The sequence below is a fragment of the Pyricularia grisea genome, assembly GCF_004355905.1.
Source record: "Pyricularia grisea strain NI907 chromosome Unknown Pyricularia_grisea_NI907_Scaffold_4, whole genome shotgun sequence".
In the NCBI taxonomy this organism is placed as follows: Eukaryota; Fungi; Ascomycota; class Sordariomycetes; order Magnaporthales; family Pyriculariaceae; genus Pyricularia; species Pyricularia grisea.
The window spans coordinates 3,714,760-3,734,804 of NW_022156718.1; the positions used below are offsets into that span (position 1 = coordinate 3,714,760).

Sequence of the window (20,045 nt, forward strand, 5' to 3'; positions counted from 1 at the left end):
CCATCATTTAGTTTCTTATACATGCACGTATCGTTCGGTTTTCTCACGCTTACTATTCACATTTATCTGCGATGCGAGAGCGGGTATGGATCCCCACTATATCTGCCACAAACACAAGCACAAGACCATGGTTGTGCATTCAATTCTCGACAAAGTGCGCTCCATGTCGAAACTATAATCTATGCTTTGTTTCGGACGCTCGAGTTTTCCCACAGCCGGATTCAAGTATTAACAAAGCTACGATTTAGTTACATGATTTGGTTTGGTATAAGGTACCTAAGTTCCTAAAAGTTCCAAACATGTCAGAATAGAACATGCACCAGGTATTAAAAATGAACCTGGGGCCAAGTAAAAAGATCAACTTTTTATTGGAAGTGTAGTTTTACAGATGAAAGAAGAAGAGAAACCCATACTCGCAAGTTTCGCCAGCTGGATAACGAAGAAAGCAGTTGTAAAAGATCCGTAAAAAAAAAAAAAAAAAAAAAAAAAAGAAAAAGAAAACGTGCTAGGCAGCCCAGGGGGTGGGGTGAAACTCCATAAGTGCGTAGAGCTGAATGAGACTGCCCATCAAAAAACCCATACTTCCGTAAAGGCTGGTCCATGAGGATGTGATCGAATCGCCCATCAACAACAAAATCCCGGTCAATGCGAAACCAGTCGAACCGACCGTATTCCAAAACCCTCCCTGCCAGTCCGCCGACGACGGCTTGGGCTTGTACCACTTGTCCTGCACAAATATGGTGAGAGCGGTGTTGACAAAGACGAACATGGAACCACCGACGATCTGCGGCAAAAACACCAGCCCCTGGAAGAGGGTCATGTTCTCCTCCTGGTTGATCAGACCCGGCAGGCCGGCGAAGGCCGCAATGCTCAGGATCATACCACCGGTGAGCGAGAAGACTCCGGCCTGGAAGGGGAAGCTCTGAGCCATCATGGCGAATTCGGCGGCCGGGGGGAACCAGATCCAGCTTTCGGAGCCGATCAGGGCCGGGCGGTATTTGGCTCCGCTCGCCCCCTTGACGGGGACCTCGACGGTGCCGCGGTTGGCGTTGAAGGCGGCGACGAATCCAAAGGTCCCCGACACCAAGAACGTAAGGGCGGCCACCAGGATGGTTGAGGGCAGGGCGACGGTGTGGAGGGTCGGGAAGGAGAGGGTCGGGTCGATGATGGGCAGGATTCCCAAGATGGCGTGGATCACAAAGAAGAGACTGCCAATGACGAACCCAACGTTGACCAAATAGCTCATGTCCCTGTAAGGGAAAATGGTGAACATGCGCACGATCCTGCCGCGGCTGGAGGAGTCGACCTCGACGACCACATCGGGCGGGGGCTTGTTGAGCGAGTCCAAGCTGTCGTTGGGCCCGGCCGGGTAGAAGCCGGATTTTTGCTCCTGCTGCTTCTGCTGCTTCTGCTGCTGCTCGCGCTCGTAGTCGCATCGCGTCTTGTACTCGAGGTAGTCGAACACCTCGATCGCCCGCTGCCGCTCCTCCGCCCTGACCTCGTCGAATGAATTTTGTGCCGCACGGCTCCTGGGACCGACGTCCCTGCCCTGCATGGATTCGACATCGTTGCTGTAGGCGAAGCCGGGGGGGATCTGGATCATCGACGTCCGGATGATGGACGCCCTTGCTGCTGCTGCGGCGTTCATGATGTGCAATGTTCCCCCTTTTTTCTTTCTATATCTTATGCTGTGGGAGAAGGTACAATGAAATAAAAATAAACAATAGTGAGCGGACGGCTTTATCTCCCCTTGATGATCAATTCCCGGAGCTGGAAAAAAAGGAAGAGTCGCCGAAAAAAAAGATAATGAACTGTAACGCAAATAGACAAAAAAGAGAAAAATAGACTGAGGGTCTTTTATTGAGAGCAGGTAGCAGAGGGTAAGTAGGTGGTCAGGTAAGATAGACGAAATCACAATGTAAATGACGCGCCAGCACGTAGCCAATGAAACAACAAGAAGAACCAAACTGGCCGGCGATTAACAAGACGGATAATATATAACCGGGCGGATACTCCGGGGAGTTAAAGGCTACAACCAGTGCAGCCAAGGAAACATAACAAATTAAGCACAAAGGCCCTGGCAAGAACTCAGCCCTCCCTTGACATCGTCCGCTCCAGGATGCCGGGTTCGAGCTAGAACGGTCGGAATAGCCAGTGGTAGATCGGGTTCTTTTTTTAGTTGTATGGAGGATCCCGATGAGATGGCAGTTGGTACCGGCAGGTGTTCGAGAATGTTGACGCCATCTTTCGGGTAACAAATGCATGGAAAGTGGATATTCAGGTGTGGAAATTGGGAACGGGACAAGAAACATGCATGGGAACTGTAAAGGAAATCAGCACAGTTCGCGACACTTCACGGATGAGCCCTGTATGTTGGTCGGTATATAACATTAATTCGAGTAAAGTTTAGTTGATGTTTTTAGCATGGGGTGTCGATGAGGGGGGGGGGGGGGGGGGGTTTGAGACTGTTGGTTGTTAGGAAGAGAGGGTGTGTTTGTGGTATGGGATTGCGCCGCAAAGGCAACCTGGGTTAGTACCTAGTTATCAAACTGCTTACCAAATACACACAAATCTGCTTAGAAACATGTTACTGGTAGCTTTCAAAGCCAAACTCCTTTGGCCTGTCCATGCCATTGTATATAGTACGTACCTATAGTTTGAAGTTCGCCGGGTTTTAACCCCTTTGGGAAGAATCACCAGTGGAGAATTTGAAAACTCGAGTCGTGCAAAAGGTCCACAATCTGCTCTCTTCCGCGCGCTTCTGCGAGTCTTTCGCCAGAACCATATCCATATTGGGAAAAATCGGAAACATGCATTCGACTTGTGAGGGGGTCAAGTTGTTTTGTTTCAGTCCGGCAGATGGTTAATCCTGTTGACCTATCACGACAAGTATTTTGGAATTTCTTTTTTCTCATTTCTCTCATTTTTTGCCTGTTTAACAAACTTGTAGTAGCCCTTTAGAAGATAAATGTGCTCAATGTCTATCCTCTATCTTAATCGTCTGGGCATGGTCTGGTATTAAACCGACCAAGGGGCCAGGCTCGTTCCCGTTCGTCTCTTTCCTCCATCTCACCACATTAGCTACGTATCTCTGGTAAAAATTTGGAGTTCGGGCTATTATTTTGGTTGCTGCCATCAGGCGACTTGAGTTAAAAAAAAAAAAAAAAAAAAAAAAAAAAAGGACGACGAGCGGACGGTATATATGACTGGTGAAAAGAGCACCACCGCCGCAGCCGCGGCACAAACGACTATCGACAATCCACAAACGTCAGCGACTTCGGTAAAACATGACAGGGTACCCTCAACACCGATATCTGAGGATACCGTGTACCTCGATAAGAAAGAAGCTGATCGCCTGGGTCGGCAGAGACTCGCGGTCTTCTCAAGCACACCGATCTAAGTTGACTTCTGCACCACGATTCTTCTTAGCACCATCATGGCAAATTGGCAATAAGTCAGGCATTGATATTGGTAATCACTTATGAATCCCAATGTTACTGTATCGTTGTTCCATATCAGACCATAATAGAATGGCGAATATGCAACTAAAAAAAAACACCCCCCGGCAGTTTTACTGACGACATCATTACCAATTTATCAACAGGAATTTCTAATCAGTGGCTTCAACGTACTTCTCCCAAACATAATGGTACATCTCCACTTCACTCCCTCGCAAAAGACCTGGATCTCGAGCGTCTTCTTCCTCGTCGCCGGCGCCTTCGTCCTACCCTTTGGTTGACTAGCAGACCACTGGAACGGGTATTATGTCTTTGTCGGTGATAACACCTGGCTGGCCATCTGATCCATCGTGGCCGGCTTCTCCAAGTCCTACGAGATGTTGGTCGTGGCCCGCGCGCCTTGGAGGCTTTGGCACCGCTGCCTCCCTCCCCTCGGGCGTGTCACTCCTCGGCGGCACCTACGTTCGTCCCGGCAGAAGAAAGAATCTCATCTTTAGCATTTACGGCGGCTGCTCCCCTTTTGGGTTCTGTGTAGGCATCCTGACGGCTGGCGTAGCGGGCCAGTTCCTCAACTGAACATTGTTCTTCTGGATCGGCGCCATTATGCTGTCCATTTTGGTGTGTACTAGCCATCGTGAGTACCCCTGCTGAGGCGAGAGGAGGTTTGGTTTGGTGACGAGCCGGCTCCTCCCATTGACTGGATCGGTTGTGCAACCTCCATCCCTGCACTTATGTTGGTTGTGTACGCCATCACGGATAGTCCGCAGGTTCAGAACGACTGGCGCTCGCCGCAGATTCTAGTAACCTTTACACTCGGTATACTCTTCCTAGCTGTCTTTGTCTATGTCGAGGGCTGGGTTGCCAAGAACCCACTGTTGCCGCCAAGCCTGTTTGCTGTTAAGTACATCATTGCTCTATTCATCGTAATGTTCATGTCGTTTCGTGCTGTTGGTATTTACCTGCTTTATGCAAGCTTTTAATAGGGGCCAGAATTCCTTTTCCGGCTTGTATATTACAAATTACTGCTGTTGTTGAAAGCACAGCTAACGGAGTGACCAACAACCACTCTCTCCCTCCAGTATCGAAACCAATCTCTACACACCACCCCTTCTGGCCGCATCCTGGTTCGCCCCGCTCGCCGGAGGTGGTCTGATAACCGCGCTAGTCGGCAGCGCAGTCGTGCACAAGATCCCGGTAGCGTTGCTGATCATCCTCTCGACGCTGGGCTTCCTGGCCTCTTCGCTCCTCTTCGTCTTCATCCCGACCAGCGGCGCTAACCACTGGGCGTGGATCTTCCCAGCAATGGTGGGCGCCATCATCGGCATCGACGTTCTGTGGAACGTCTCCAACATCTCCATCACCCCCAGCGTCCGGTCCGACCAGCAGGGGCTTGCAGGCGCATGCATCAACGTCCTCATACTCCTCGGCACGAGCTTCTTCCTCGGCTGGGCCGAGCTGACCGTCGCGGACCCCGCCGATCCGAAGTCCGAGGACAGCGCGGTCAGGATCTCGGTCCTGCTGGGCGTCGGTGCCGCCGGGGCTAGTTTGCTGCTCGCTGCCGTTGGTATCAGGATCGAGCCGGCTAGAGGTGACTTGACGGCAGATGAAAAGGATAAGCTAGCAGGGGCAGAAAGATGGAAGTGGCGCAAGTGCTTCCAAGTCGGGGGTCGTTTGAGGTCCTTTTTTTCTTCTCTTTTCTTGAGTGAGGAATCATCTTCCAAGCAGATATTTGCCCTGGGGCGTTTTTCGAGGCTTTTTTTTCGGAATTGGTGCTAATGAAAAACAGCGTCATGTTATGTTTGGATCTTGTCTTTTTCCACCTCCCTTCTGTATATAAACACCTACCCCTGAATGAATGTACCAGTGGGTAAGGTACTCGAATTTACCCTGCACCTACAAGTAAATTGTCAAGCCCCAGTAGGTACCTCCCTTGCTTTTGTCCCCAGTCATAGCACCTTATTAGGCATTTTGCTTATGTTCTCCGGTTTGCGGACTAGGCCAGTCCTCGGCCGGTACATTCATTCAGGGGTAGCTGTGTATAGAACACCGGGCAACAATCTTATGCTAATATCCTCAGGGAGCGCACATTTCTACTTCTAATCTCTGTCATTTTTATTCCAAACCGGTTTGTTTTCATTCTTTGCCTTCGTTTGTTTTTTTTCGCCGCTCTCCTTCGCCCTGCGCAATCCTTTTTCAAAGCGTCTCGATAATTCTAGCCAGGTTCTCGGCGTTCGCAGGCGGTGTGTCATATGTCTGATACTCAATCGTCGTAAACCAGACCGACCCGACCCTCGGCTCCGCCGCGATCCTCCTCACCTCGGCCTCGAGCTCGCCAAGCGTCCCATCAAAGTGGTGCACCATGATATTACTCTTGCCGGCAGCGCCCGCTCCCGACCCGGGCAAGCCAGCCACCAACGGCTGCGTCGCCTTGTACACGTCCCACGACTGCTCAAACGCGATGATCTGGTCCGCGTCCCGCAGGTACGCCGCCTCGTTGGCCTGCGCGACCTGCTGCCCGACGTTGTAGACGAGGTAGCCGTACCCGGCCGCCCTGGTCCGCCGCGCCAGGTGCGCCATGTACTCGGCCGTGGTGCAGCCCGCCTGCTCGGAGCAGACGCTGGACCAGGGGTGGACGTTGGGGGTCTCGTCGAAGAAGAGGCCGTCCAGGCCGGCGCCGCCGCCGATGGACCTCCAGAGCGTGGCGTTGGCGACCACGGCGTCGGTGGCGATCCGGCCGTAGTCGCAGTGCACGTAGGCGAGGGTGCGGACGTTGGGCTCGGCGTTGAGCAGGCCGATGCCCGCGGCGTAGTTGACGTCTGCCAGGTCGGCTCCGGGACCCGAGTCGGCGTTGACGATGACGTCAAAGTTCACGGCCCGGTGTGCTCGGACCGTGCTCAGCAGTGACTGCCACTCGGATGCGTTGTCGTTCCACACCGTGCTCGGGTAGATGTAGAGGGGGACGAGGATGTCGAGCGCCGCTGCTGCGGTGGCGTGCAGCAGCAGCAGCGACAGCGTTGTTATGGCCAGCATGTTGAAACTAAATTGTTTACTTTTCCTGGTCTTGGCTTCTTGTGGTGTGTGCGGCTAATCCCGAGGTGCAGATGCGGACCGAAAAAAGAGTGTGGGTGCCTTGGTGCACGGAACCAGGCGCTAGCTCGAGAAGTTGGACACAAAAGCAGGTCCCCGAAGATACGCGACGATGAAGCCCTTTTTGTACCTCAAAAGGATTGCAAAAAGAATATGGTAGCCTAGCCTGGGCGTTTTGGTTTGCATCATGTTTAATGAAATGAAGTGATCGTGGGATAAGCACTAGCCCAGATTTAGAAATATTGCTTAGCTCCCACAATTACCTCCGCAAAGGAGCCGCCCCGCGAAGGTGGCGCCAATATTCAGTGCTAACTGGTTGTTTTTCAGGAGCGAAATGTCCGGGCTGACCGCACCCATGACAGAAGATATATGTTGGCGATCGTTTTCCCTATGGGCAAGTTTTGAATGAGTATTTCTCTGACCAAAAAAAACACTCTCTCGACCGTGTATCAAGATTAAAAGTTATCGGACCTCAAGCCGAGGCCATAAATAATCACGGCCAAATGGAAACAAAAAAATGAAAATGAAAACGAAAAGAAATAAAGTCATTTGTCATAAGCCGTGGGGAATAATGTACCCATGAAGCACATAAAAAGAAATTAAAAAGAAAAAAAAAATACACAAAGAATGAGAGTGATCACGCCTGCTATTTCTCAATAAAATTCAAACACAAAAAAAATCAAAAACAGACCCCTGCTCAGATCAAGAGGAGATCTTCGCCACCCTCATACATCTCCTCGAGCCAAGACTTCCCCGCAACCCCACAACCGCCCGGGTCGTCGAGAATGATGATGTCGTCCCTGCTGACCCCGATCTCGTGGTCCAGGGAGACGACGCAGCTGCCCCCATCACCTCCTGCACCACCGCTGGGCGTCCTGGCCGTCCACATCCGCTCCAGCAGCTCGATGGCCCTACGCACGCTCCGCACGTGCAGCAGGCCGTACATGTCCCACAGGATGCGGCGGATGACCCCCCTGTCGGCGTTGGTCCTCGCCTCGGCGCCGGCCACAAAGGCCGGCCACAGTATTCCCTTGAAGTGCACGTCGTCCGAGGCGATGTGAGCCAGGTGCTCCGCCACCACGATGTGCGCTGTCCGCCCCAGCCGCTCCTCCTCGTCCTCGATCCCACTCAGGTGCCACCGGAGCGCCCGCCGAGCGTAGATGAAGATGGCGCCTTGGTAGGCGCTCGCGTGGTGTTTTCGCATCGGTACCTGTGTTGGGTCGCGGAAGTTGGCCGCCCACTGTGCGCTGGAAAACGTCTCGAGTTGAGAGAGGAGGTCTTTGGCGTATTCGGGCTGTGGTGCGCCGCCCTGCGTCGCCACGGAACACAGAGAGTTGACTCGGCAGAGAATCTTGAGCAGGACGGAGGGGCAGCCCGTCCAGGAGCGGGACTCGGCGCGGTCCAGAATCTTGTCGAGCTCTTCCAGGCCAAATAGCTGTGAAAGGTCGCGCTTGTTGGAGCTGAGTGTCGAGCCAAATGTGTGCAATCTATTGCGGAAGTGTCAGCAGACGTCATCACAACCATGCGGCACGATAGCAGGTGGATACTTACACCGAGCAACTCTCCTCAAAGAAGTCGTGGAAGGTCCAAAAAGCAGTCTTTTTTGGGGTTGACACCTTGGTCGACGAGAGACTCCCCGATTGGCCCGCAACCGCTGGACCGCCGTTTGTCGCCTCATCTATGGCCTTCCTTGCGCTCAGCAGCCCTATCATGCCATCGAGATGGTAACGCCAGACGCTGAGCCCACTCTCGAGCAGTTCTATCCAGATGAGCAGGAGACAGGCGGCTACGACGGCGTCGCTGTTGTCCCCTGACATGAGCGCCGAGCGCAGGTGCCGCATCGCCTTGTTCTTGTGGACAAGGGCATCCGGAAAGTACTTGGATGTCGAGTTGGGAAGGCCAGGGGGCGTCGTGCTGCCGGCAAGGTGATGTGCCGCCAGAGCTACCACGACGTGGTGCATCAGGTTGCCGTCGACGCTCAGCTGGATGAATTGCTTGTAAGGGTTTGTGTTGTCATCATAGTAGAGGATGCACTCGGCACAGCAGCGCTCGAGATCTTTTGCCACTTTTGGTCAGCAGGGACTTTGATCTGATGTGGCCTGGCCAGCCACGGGACTTTAAATATCAGATGGGTGTAACTTACAGTAGTCTATGTAAAATGCAGACCGGGGATCCCGGTTAACGAGAATAGAATTTAGTGGTGTCTTTTGGGGGAGGGCAAAGTTGAGTGTCGACAAGGCCGTCTCGGCAAATTGTTTCCTCAACGCCAACACGTCCGTCGGCGACGTCGACGACTGTTGTAATCTCGTCAAGGATTCTGCAGAAAAGCCATTCTCGGCATCGAGCTCTTCGACATCGCCATGATCTGAAGCCGATTCAGACGAGCTAGGCGACCCCCTGTCTGGACTTTGTGTCGATTCTCGGGCATGTTCTTCTGGGGAGGCTGAAGATTCGGCTCGTTTTGATGACGCTGCCGCCGCCGCCGCTGCCGCCATGGACGCCGGCGTCATCACAGTGGAAAGCTTCTTGTGACCACGACGACCGAGGCCTACCCAGACGAGAGGCTTCTCGGGCCGGTACCCGAGACACTGTATTCCAGCCTTGGTGCACTTGGCACAGGACGGCATTCGACTGTCACATCTGAGGCGACGGCGACGGCATGTCCAGCATGGAACAGGCGCGATGGCGCCACCGAGCTCTGTCCACTTGCCGTCCGTCACCGTCATGTCGATACTGCCGCTGCGGGAAGCCATTGTGTTTTTTTTTTCTTCTCCCTCCTGCGGTGAGGATTTACGTGCGGGGGAGCTAGGGGGTGTTGGCGAGGATGGCCGACTGAAAGGACTCAGTGCGGCGTTTTGAATTTGCTTACAACAACCCGAAAGCGGTTGTCTGCCTTGCTTGAGACAGAAATAAACCGAAGTGTTAGAACAACAGAAAAAAGGACGAGGAAAAAGAAAAGAAGAAAAAAGATTAGATCATTAGAAAGCGATTACAGAGTTCGGTCAAGGAGGGGTATGTATTGTTTGTATTGATCGGTGTTTTCGCCGCAGGGTTTGAGGCGTACTGGCTTCAAGCCTGGAACTCATGTGCAACGATGGAAATCGATCAAACTTATGACGAATCCTGAGCAAGTTGAGTTGGTAAGCTTGGGGATATGGAGGGGAGAAATGGGTTGAGCGAGATCAATAAAAAAAAAGGGTCCAGACGTCCCGATAAAGTTCCAGCGTTCTTCACCACCTCCATTGCCTTACGAGTCAAGACCCTGCTCGGGGTTGATGAAGCTTACACTCTTCCAAAGCTACTATAGTAGTGTGTGGGGCCTTCCCAGCCAATAAAATATGCCTGTCAGCGTTTCGAGATTCGCTTCCACTTTCCTGGCATGGAACCAAACACAACCAAATTTTTCAGCCCCTAGGGGGGGGGGTGTATAGGTAAAACCAACAAAAAAAAAAAAAAACCACGTTCACTCTCAGGAGGCTACCTACTACGAAGTACGTAGCAATGCGCAATTAAGCTTTACACGTGATTCCCCATTCTGCACACAACCCGCTAGGAACAGGTACCGGGTGTCATTAAAACACTCTGGGGATCCATACCACCGGCGTCTGCATGATCGACAAACTTGTCACTTGATGATCAAGGGACTGGATTCTTGGCAGTAAAGTGCAATGCCGTAAGTTGCTAATTATACTATGCTACTGTACATACGAGTGCTTGTGGGCGCCCGTCAATATCGGTTCTCTTATGCATCGTTTGGATCTTCATCCCAGAGCTTAATTGCTCGCTTATTTATTTGCTGGTTTTTTTAGCGTCATCCTGAGCCTTATTCTTGATCTGCTCCGCCTGTTCGGCCTTCTTCTCTAGCACCTGCTTCAGCTCTTCGATGGTTTCCTTGAGAAGCTTCTCACCCTCGTCCTTGTGCTTGGCCGCAACCTCTCCTAGCTGCTGCAGCTTTGCCAGTGTCTCGGGGCCGTTGGGAATCTTGCCCAGGTACTGCTCGAGGCTGCCGCTGATGGAGTCCTTGCCGCTCCCTGCCATTGACTGAGCCTTGTCGACGGCTTGTTTGACATACTTCTCCAGGTCTCCGGTGTCACCTGACTCGACAGCAGACTTGGCCTTGCTGAAAAGTTCTGTGACGTTTCCTTTCTTCAATGCGTCTGCGTTGTTCTCGACCAGCTCTTTGATCTTGGGGTTCTTCTCAAGCAGGGGTTTGACCTGCTCCAATCCCTTTTTCCACGTTTCGTCACCAAGCTTCTGAACTTGTTGAACCTTGTCGTCGACTAGTTTCTTCGCCTTGGCAATGTTTTCAGCGCTTAGGCCGCCAGCCACAATGTCCTTGACCTGACTCCACGTCTCATCCACCATCTTCTTGGCCTCTGGACCGTACTGCTCGCCCATGCTCTTCAACTGGTCTACGTTGCCGCCAATCTTATCCTTGAGCTGCGGGTGATTGTCAAGTACATCGCCGGCCGCGTCTCCGGCTAACTTGGCGAGCTTAGCCGAGACGTCAGCAAGGATATCCCAAGCTTTTGATGCCGTCTCCATGCTAAATCCCGACTTGGATGCCGTCTGTAATCTCTTGTATGCATCCTGCACAATGCTGTCCACCTCTTCTCCGTGGTTCTCTTGTACCTTCTTGACGTCCGCAAAGGCAGTCTCTACGTATCCCTTGGCGCCCGGGATGAATGCGGCGTACGACAGGGCTAGCTTCTTCATCGACTCAATGGCCTCATCAGCCGATGAGGGTGCCTTCTTGCGGAGCTTAACTGCCGCCTCGTTATACTTGCTCTCAGCGTCCTTGGCAGTCTTGTTGATTTGCTTGGCCATCCTGCCGGTGGGGCTCATCGAGTAGGCGCCGTAAAGGGCGCCGGCGGCAACCAGGCCGCCGATAGCTCCAGCCGCGACATGGCCCGTGGAGCTCGTCGACGATGATGCCGATTGTGAGGTCGATTGAAAGCGTATCTGACGGGCACCGCGTGAGTGGGTGGCAGCTTGCCTGGGTAGGCGAGCTACAAGGCTGCTGCCAGAACGTGTTGCAAGTCTTGCAGGGATCATGGCTGTGTGATGACTAGGGCTGAATAGAAGAAGAGATGATGAATGTTGCCGGCGGGATTTGAATAAGGTTTGTAGTTACGTTCGCGAACACCGTGAGGTAGGTGGGTAATTAATCGCAAGTATGAAGTACGAATAGTTGTGAGGTTGTGGTAAGAAAGAAATTGAATGTGCGTGATGCTGCTAGCTCGGGCAACAAAAGCTTTTCAATCAACAATCAATTGACTTGTTTGATTGGGTTATGTCTCGCCTGTGACGCCAGTCTGGAGCTCTTTCTCTTTCATGATGCAACATGTACGTAGGAGCTTTCTGTTTGCAAGTCATGACGTCAATGAATTGAATGCTTAGCTCACAAGGTTGAACAACAGGGGTGACACACGAGCCCTAACCCTTATAAAAGTCCGCCCAAGCAAAAACAAAGACAAAGACAATTGAGAGAATCCCCTAACCCTGATAACCCGAGACTTGTTGTTCATTCCAGTTTAGTCAGCACCAAACTCAATCAACCAACGGGCCACCACATCCCGTTCGGTTGTTCCAGGTCGGAACCCGCGGAGCCGGCAAGCCGGGTTGTCAGCCTACTCGGCTGGAGCTGATCTCATGCTAGGCCCGTTGAGGTCAGGCCACTATTTTGGTCTGAGTCGAACCTTGCAAATTGTACCTGGGTGCGCAATCCAACCCACGCACAAAGTTTGTTGGACCGTAGCACGTCGTACGTGACACACTGTACTAGCGTGCAACGTCGTGAGTGCGACGCCGGCCGGCCGATGCAGATCCAGGAATCCCGGAAATGAAAACCCCACCCAAACAACAACAACGAAAAAAAAAAAAAAAAAAAAAAAAAAAAAAAAAAGCGAAGGTTGCCTGCCAACCCAACTACACACCGTCTAATTCCCAATTAGCGCACGAGGCGGAGATGGCGGAGATGGCGGAGTTCGCCTCCGCACATCGCGACGCCATGACTTTATTTTTGCACAACTTTACGGAACTTCATTTAATGCATTAGACTCAGGCACCCGGGAATATCTCGATTTCTGGAAACCATCATTCCTACTGCTTTGCTACCCGAGCGGAAGTTTGCTGGCGTTCTGTAACTACCTCGGTACCTACCTATTTAAATAGGTACCGATTACTGGAACCTTTTCTGACACCAGCTTGACTAGGCTTCGTTAACAGGTGTGAGCGCTACGGCAATGAGCTAGCTTGTTTGATGCCCTCGCGGTGTGTGTAGATCAAGGAAACTCAATGGATCCTTCACAGCAGCCATCCTGGAATTTTTTTTTTTTATCTGTTGTTTTGTCCACGTCCTGTGTATAGGGCTTGGCAAAGAAAGTTGGAAATAAAAATTCCAAATCCCACCCTCCCGATCCCACGTACCCTGTTGGTACCCAGGTCCAAACATGGCCCTACCTTGGCAGGCGTATCGTACTATAGCACATATAATATGGTAAGGCTCTATTCGACTTCGCGCTTAATGGGCCTAGGTTGCAGTGGTCGTGGTTGCGCCCTAGCCGTTAATCACCATGTACCGATTGATTCAAGCATGGATGGGGGTCGAAAACGGGGCCGCAGATGGGGACGGGATGGGTTCTATTTTGGAACGATTGCGCATTGGGCGGCGGCTTGAATCGAAAGAAGAAACAATAACCACAAAATGTCGCATTGATCTATGTATGTTTCCTCCTCGTCATACCATAGTAAGCCTGAGGATAGGGTTTTTGATGCGCTTCCCTAACCGACCACACGCCACTTGTCACTCTGTTGACCCTTTATTTTTTCAGGGGTCAAACCCTGGGGGTCCTGACTCCTCCTAGCTCAAACGTTGAGCCACCTCTGTGGGTTTTCGATAGACTTGACTAGATCGTACCGTACCATAGCTGTCTTTCGATCTCTCCAGTGAAAAAGTTCATTTCTTCCGTGGTAATTCGAATTTTTAAGTTACGAAAAACTTAATATAAGGATATTATGTAAGTTGCCGCATCATGCGGGATATTTATCAGGTACATACGTAGTATTCGTACTACCCAAACTGCTACACCTGACACCTTCATTCCCTTGTCATATATTCAGCATGAAAACAGTCACCCCTCTGCGACCTTACCACGCAACTAATTTAATAAACTTTTTATAGTTTCCAGGGATCATGCGAGAATGGGTGGCCCTTTCTTTCCCAACGCCCCACTCGAACCTGAAGGTCTCTCTCTTTGGCTCTGGGGGCCCGTTCCCACCTATACGTGGTAAGCTGGAGAGCCCCTGGAGACCTTGACAGATTGCCATTCGGGGAGCAGACTTCCATCCGGGGAGTTAACAAAACCTTTCCTTTTCTGGCTGATTCACAACCACCCCATAATGACCATAGAAATGTTCTATGACGCTGGGGCCATCTGGGGGCTGAATTGCGAGTAAGTCAAAGATTTGAGCCTTACTCGCCATGGCGACGGAATGCAACACTGAAAGATCCTCCGTACCGCGGATGGGGCAGGTCGCCGAGCCCGCTCGCCCGCTCGCGGTGACATTCATCTCCGCCATTCATGAGCAGGTTTTTCTTTGCGGTATGCAAAGACACCGATAGCAAACGGGGGAGATGAGGGTCGCTTCGAAAACGGGCCTTCCGGTGGGAAGGAGCCGTAGGCTTTTATTCATCTGATTACTAGATCATTTTTCATCAAGGTCATTGAAAGTATTTAGGGAGTGGTCACATCGGCTACGGATTTTACCGCGTACCACTTCCTAAATGTTCTGGAACAACGAACCCATGGACCGTCACTTACGATGGTACTGGAACATGTAACTGCTAGGATACCAAATGTTGCTCTATTTTTCTTTTCTCTCTCTCTTTCTCTCTCTTCCTTTGCATCGTCAGGAGCAAGCATACTTCAGAACAGCCGAAGCCTAATTTAGCCCTGCGGGAGTTTTGCTCCACTGACAATCCTCGATGCCCTGTCCTGGAAAAAAAGATGGGCGCAGACAAAAAAAGCCCCGACAGTGTTTTGAGTTATCGTCTCAATCAATAATAGCCTGACTGTCTTCCAGAAACGTCAACGAAGGTGCCTGTCATATTCAAACTAATATTACCCGACTGCCACGTATGTTGCTTGAAAGACTTCGGATGAGAAAGACGGCAAATAGCAACGGGCCCAGGAATATTATGCTTCCGAAATTTTACTTACGCAATGTTTCGTGCCTTGAACCTAATCTTCTAAAGAAATCGCTGAGAAGGTTTTTTTTTTCTTTTGTTTTTGTTTTTTCATACAAGAAGATGTCAGTCAGATAAGCAGCGATTTAAATTTCGGGCCGAGATCCGCTGCCGAACCTTAAGAATGTTCCTAGCATCGAGTCACTGCCGAGCCGTGAAATGCGCGAACGTATGTATGGAGTAGACGGTCAATGTGAGATGAAAGTCTGTAGAGTTTTTAGCATACGCACTCAGAACCCATGGAATGAAAACATTGGAAAGCCATGTAGTACAGACGAATTATTGGTAGTTTGGTTTTCTTGCACATCAATCCCTGCTGGTGATCCGGAAAAGATGCCCCAGGCACACATACAGGTCTAGAAATGCTAGCTCGTTTCCTCTATTAGCATGAGTCCTTGATCGTAAGATCTACTCAAACACTATGCCGGGGTTTTGCTTGGTGTTTGATGTACGGAAGATCCGTAGTCTCTACAAGTTAAGGTCTGTCTGGCACATCTTGAATAGCATCGGTGAGTCGATCAATGGTCTTGCGTCTACTGTGTCTACGGTTGCAGTTTTGTCAGTTTCGACATTGGTGAGGCCCAGACATCCTGAGCCCCCTGAACCCCCTGAACCCCTGAGCCCGGTGAACCTGCGAAACTTTTATTTCTTTATTACACCTGGAAAAGGCTTTCCTTCTAGCCAGATAATAATAACTCTGAAGCAATCGTGTCATGCATTGCACGTGCACAGATTAATACATTGATTAACGTCTTCGGAGAATTAAATATGCTAACAATGTACAGGCGAGGTAAAACATTGGTGGAAATCATCAGTGGTAACGGCAATGCTAAATTCGGAAAAGCCACATGAAGGGGACTCTCTATTTCTTTTGATACAGGGATCTGTGATCTATTATTCTAACCACATATGACATAGCTTGTTTAAATCCTCCGATACAGCTCCACTAATAACCTCATTCTCGACAAAGCTACCGCATGCTTTGCACTTGAACTCTCATTTGCTGTTGATCTCAGGCCTGGAAATTCTAGCCGAGCTCGCGCTTAACAGACAAAGCGTAAGAGAATGCCTAACCATGAAAACAATGACATTGTAGGCTTAAGCTTTGAACTACAGGCTTTCGAACATATAACGCGTAGCAGAAAGGTCAAGATGAACAGCCTTTGGTCGCAGTGGCTTGGAAAAGCCTTCTCCCACGAAACTGGAGTAGGGCAGTTGGTGAAACCGCTTTGATGCATAGCTGGACTTTTGAGGACGTTGATAACCATTCCTCCAGCAGTGCAACGTATCTCAACCAGTGACATGAAATTATTGGAAGAGCTGAATCAGGGGATATTTAGATTAAATCACAGCTTACGTCACTGGTGCAAAGACTCCTGTGGCAGTTTTCAATCTTAGACGCAATGTTCAATTGTGGTTGATATAATGAGAGCAGATTGTCCGAGAAACATTAGAGTAACTCCATTGTATATTCAGGTTTCTCTTCAAAAGTCCGACATTACATAGTCCAGTGCTATCTAGATATTGAAAAAGTGCTTCAAATCTGGGCTACCTATTCATGCTCACAACGTGACACTGAATCAAAACTTCTTGGAATATCATAGTTCTCATTAATCCGATCTCGTAAACCGTAACAGCAACCCAGAAAGAAAGCGCAGAACGTGAAAACAATATGTACAAAACCCAAAAAAAACTACAAACGTGCCCTCGGAGGCTGTGCATCCAACTGCTGTTGCAGAATTGGTTCTGCCGTCACGGTGGCCTTGATCCGTCTCCCAAAATACTCAATCTCAACACTTGTTCCGGGACCCAGCTCCACCGGAAGCCAGGCAAAAGCAAGGGGTTTGCCGATAGTATACCCAAACACCGCGCTCGAGACGTAGCCCACCGCCTTGCCCGAGACAAACACGGGCTCCTTCCCCAGCACCACGGAGCGGCCGTCGTCCACGACAATACAACGTAGCTTCTTCACCGGCTTTGCGCTGGCAAGCCTCCACACGGCGTCACAGCCCACGAAGCCACTCTTGCCTAGGTCGACAGCGGCGCCGAACCCAGCCTCGAACGGCCCATGCTCCGTAGTCACGTCGACGCCATACGTCCGGAAGCCAGCCTCCATCCTCAGCGCCGCAAACGCCGCCCGCCCCGCCGCCACAGCTCCGTGCGCTCGGCCGGCTCCCCACAGCGCGTCCCACAGCCGCAGGCCCTGCTCCGCGGACGTGTAGATCTCCCACCCGGGCTCGCCGACAAACGAGTGGCTGACCACCAGGACCGGCACGCCGGCCACGACAGACGACCGCACAGCATTCCTCGGCATGGCCGCCAGGTCATCGCTGCAGATGCCGCCGACGATATCCGCAGCGCGCGGGCCCCAGACGCCGACGCCGCAGGTCCCACCGGTGACATCCCGGACCTGCACGGAGCTTCCGGGCCGGGCCGCCGTCTGCAGCCGGGCCTCGCGTGCCAGGTACGCCGCGTCGACGGCGCCGTTGACGGCAAGCTGGAACGTCTGGTCCGCCAACCTCGCGACGAAGACGTCGCTCCTCACCCCGCCGTGCTCGTCCAGCAGCAGCGTGAAGGTCACCGCGCCGGGGGGTTTCGAGACGTCGCTGGAGGCCAGCCGCTGCAGCAGCTCCAGGCTTCCCGGCCCGGTGACGAGCAGCCGCCTGATGGGGGAGATGTCGAACAGGCCGGCAGTCGTCCGCGTCTTCCACGCCTCGGCCGCCACGATGGGGGAGTGGTACCTGGCCGACCAGACGTCGCGGTCCTTGGGCCTCCAAGCCGCGGGAAGTTCGTCCACCAGGTGCGCGTTGGCCTCGAACCAGTGCGGCCGCTCCCAACCACCCGCCTCGAGAAAGTAAGCTCCCAGGTCCTGCGACTGCCGGGAGAAAAAGGGGCTGACGCGGAGGTTGCGCGGCGAGGAGCGCGGCTGCAGCGGATGGATGATGTCGTAGACCTCCACAAAGGCCGTCGTGCACGTCTCGGTGACGTAGCCCTGTGTGAGCTGCACGTCGTCGAACCGGGTGATGTCGCACTCGGCCAGCAGATCGACGTCCAACTTGCCCGTCGTCAGGAGCTGGGCCACGGCGCGCGCCACGCCGGCCGAGTGCGTGACCCAGACCGCCTCTGCGACGAAGAAGCCGTCCAGGTCCGGGGCGCGCCCGACTAGCGGCCCGCCGTCGGGCGTGAAGGACATGATGCCATTGAAACCCGTCTCTATGGTGGTGTCTGCGAGGGCTGGAATGAGCTTCTTGCTCAGCTCCCAGGCTGGGGTGAAGTCCTCCGGGGTGAAGTCCATGCGGGACGGCATGTTTTGCTCGTCGACGTGGGCAGGGGTCGGGCCTAGGGATGCCGCCGTTACGGGCAAGGGCCGATGGCCATAGTAGCCGATCCCGAGCTGCTCGCCATGCTCGCGGTAGTAGAGATCACGGTCTTGGTGGCGGAGGATGGGGAGGGTCGCGCCGTTGGGGAGTGGGTTCTTGCCCCTCAGCGTCGGCACCGATGTCGTCTTGACGTACTGGTGGCCCATGGGCTGCAGGGGTACGCGCAGGCCGACCATGGCGCCAAGCTCGACGCCCCAGAAGCCCGCGCACGAGAGGACGATGTCGGCCGGGATCGTGGCCCCGGTGCTGATCTCGACGCCCGTGACACGCTTGTCTTGTTGCTGGATGCCTGTGACGCGAGTGTGCTCCAGATAGTGGACTCCGGCCTTCCGCGTCCTTTCAACCAGGACCTGCACCGCCTTGGCTGCCAGGGCGAGGCCGTCTGTGGGGAAGAGTAGGCCTCCGAGGACGACGTCCGGGCCTAGTAGGGGGTAAATCCTGCGGCACTGCTCGGCCGAGAGGAGCTCTGCCTCGACTCCCCACGAGCGGGCGTAGCCATACCTTCTTTTGAGGTCCTCGAGGCGCTCTGGGGTCTCGGCTACCTCTAAGCCGCCGACTTGGTTGAAGCAGTCGATGGACAGAAGCTTCTCGACTGTGTACATGGCGAATTTGCTCATGGTCTTGGAGGGGTTCGTCTGAAACACTAAACCCGGGGCATGAGATGTTGAGCCGCCGGGCATGCTGAGGGGACCCTGTTCGAGGACGGTGATGTTGGACCATCCGCGCGAGACCAGCTCGTCAGCGATGTTGACGCCGACTATGCCGGCGCCGATGATCACGACTCGCTGGGAGGGGTCCATGATGGAGGGATGTTGGAGCCCTTCCGAGCGGGTAATAAGATGGTATAAAGGTAACTAGACTGCAAATTGAGTACTTGAAAGGTACCTTTTCGTGTCTGGTATGAAGATTGATTTTGCTTTTGCCGGTATTGCTAAGTAGAGACATGCATTGGTATGTGCCATTCCCACCATGGTCCTGTCCAGAACATCACCATATTTACATACCCTCACCAACTATGCACATGAGATATCAATGTGAAGTCAAATGCGGGGAACTCTACCTATCATGCGGAGAAGATGAGCTGGTACTGACACGGGCCTACGGTATTCTGGAAGCTAATCTCTCCGCACCCGGCGACCCAAAACATCAACCTCGAGATCACCTGATCGGTTTCTTCGGGATCATTTCGCCGGGAGCCGATTTTTGTTGTTGTTGTTGTTGTTTTTGTTTACACTAACCCGCAGGCGCTTGTCCTGAATACCGTTTTGCCACAACCCCGTTGAAACAAGATTTGCAGCGCTAGTCTACGCTATTTTGGCGTCATTGACTGGTTGGAAAACACGGTCGGGTCCTCATCTCGCCACCGATTTACAGCTTTACTTGGGGCGGCTGTTTTGGAGTGCATGCATAGTATCGAACGCTGTGGCATTTTTCTTGGTGGTAGAGAGAGAGAGAGAGAGAGAAAGTGAGAGCCACGGGAAAGAAAAGGCGGGACTCCATAGTTCGATACCGAAAGCTGTTTAGAGAAAGGATAAGTACCTAAGCAAGCTTAAGGTACCCACCCACCAAAGAGGCCACAGAGAGAAAGATACGAAAGGCTGTTGTAACCCCTCCCCCAGTTGCTGGGGCCATTGGATGGAGGGATCCACCGGGGACAATTGCCGGTCCTGTCACAATCGAACAAAAGCTGCTGGTTGCTTACTCGCTATCTATCTTTTGACAAGAAATGTGCATGTTTTTCAGCCAGTTACAAAACCCAAATTGCCTATCTGGGTAGGTAGGCAGGTAAAACAATGCTATTCCACCCGAGTGTTCTGGGCCACGAGAACAAAAGAATCCCGCCCTATCTTTTGAGAAAGTGCATAGCGAGGG

General features: G+C 52.5%; 9 protein-coding genes across 9 annotated transcripts; 3 read left to right on the top strand and 6 right to left on the bottom strand.

Annotated features, from left to right (window-relative positions):
* Positions 1-505: 505 nt before the first annotated feature.
* Positions 506-1,648, bottom strand: PgNI_07794 (uncharacterized protein; the record flags this gene model as incomplete). Its single annotated transcript, XM_031127801.1, has 1 exon — positions 506-1,648. The coding sequence occupies one exon, from the start codon at positions 1,646-1,648 to the stop codon at positions 506-508; it is 1,143 nt and encodes a 380-aa protein (XP_030981247.1).
* Positions 1,649-3,202: 1,554 nt separating this feature from the next.
* On the top strand, positions 3,203-3,400 carry PgNI_07795 (uncharacterized protein; the record flags this gene model as incomplete). Its single annotated transcript, XM_031127802.1, has 1 exon — positions 3,203-3,400. One exon carries the CDS (start codon positions 3,203-3,205, stop codon positions 3,398-3,400), a length of 198 nt encoding a protein of 65 aa, XP_030981248.1.
* Positions 3,401-3,646: 246 nt separating this feature from the next.
* Positions 3,647-4,034, top strand: PgNI_07796 (uncharacterized protein; the record flags this gene model as incomplete). The annotated part of the gene is made up of 2 exons (XM_031127803.1): positions 3,647-3,721; positions 3,747-4,034. The coding sequence occupies 2 exons, from the start codon at positions 3,647-3,649 to the stop codon at positions 4,032-4,034; spliced, it is 363 nt and encodes a 120-aa protein (XP_030981246.1).
* A 155-nt stretch (positions 4,035-4,189) lies between these two features.
* Positions 4,190-5,558, top strand: PgNI_07798 (uncharacterized protein; the record flags this gene model as incomplete). Its single annotated transcript, XM_031127804.1, has 3 exons — positions 4,190-4,386; positions 4,538-5,127; positions 5,536-5,558. The coding sequence occupies 3 exons, from the start codon at positions 4,190-4,192 to the stop codon at positions 5,556-5,558; spliced, it is 810 nt and encodes a 269-aa protein (XP_030980499.1).
* On the bottom strand, positions 4,620-5,568 carry PgNI_07799 (uncharacterized protein; the record flags this gene model as incomplete). Its single annotated transcript, XM_031127805.1, has 2 exons — positions 4,620-5,050; positions 5,553-5,568. 2 exons carry the CDS (start codon positions 5,566-5,568, stop codon positions 4,620-4,622), a joined length of 447 nt encoding a protein of 148 aa, XP_030980500.1.
* An 83-nt stretch (positions 5,569-5,651) lies between these two features.
* PgNI_07800 (uncharacterized protein) lies at positions 5,652-6,488 on the bottom strand (the record flags this gene model as incomplete). Its single annotated transcript, XM_031127806.1, has 1 exon — positions 5,652-6,488. One exon carries the CDS (start codon positions 6,486-6,488, stop codon positions 5,652-5,654), a length of 837 nt encoding a protein of 278 aa, XP_030981363.1.
* Positions 6,489-7,108: 620 nt separating this feature from the next.
* Positions 7,109-9,298, bottom strand: PgNI_07801 (uncharacterized protein; the record flags this gene model as incomplete). Its single annotated transcript, XM_031127807.1, has 3 exons — positions 7,109-8,032; positions 8,097-8,610; positions 8,689-9,298. The coding sequence occupies 3 exons, from the start codon at positions 9,296-9,298 to the stop codon at positions 7,243-7,245; spliced, it is 1,914 nt and encodes a 637-aa protein (XP_030981364.1). The 3' UTR covers positions 7,109-7,242.
* A 1,036-nt stretch (positions 9,299-10,334) lies between these two features.
* On the bottom strand, positions 10,335-11,600 carry PgNI_07802 (uncharacterized protein; the record flags this gene model as incomplete). The annotated part of the gene is made up of 1 exon (XM_031127808.1): positions 10,335-11,600. The coding sequence occupies one exon, from the start codon at positions 11,598-11,600 to the stop codon at positions 10,335-10,337; it is 1,266 nt and encodes a 421-aa protein (XP_030981360.1).
* A 4,886-nt stretch (positions 11,601-16,486) lies between these two features.
* On the bottom strand, positions 16,487-18,973 carry PgNI_07803 (uncharacterized protein; the record flags this gene model as incomplete). Its single annotated transcript, XM_031127809.1, has 1 exon — positions 16,487-18,973. One exon carries the CDS (start codon positions 18,971-18,973, stop codon positions 16,487-16,489), a length of 2,487 nt encoding a protein of 828 aa, XP_030981361.1.
* Between the last annotated feature and the right edge of the window lie 1,072 nt (positions 18,974-20,045).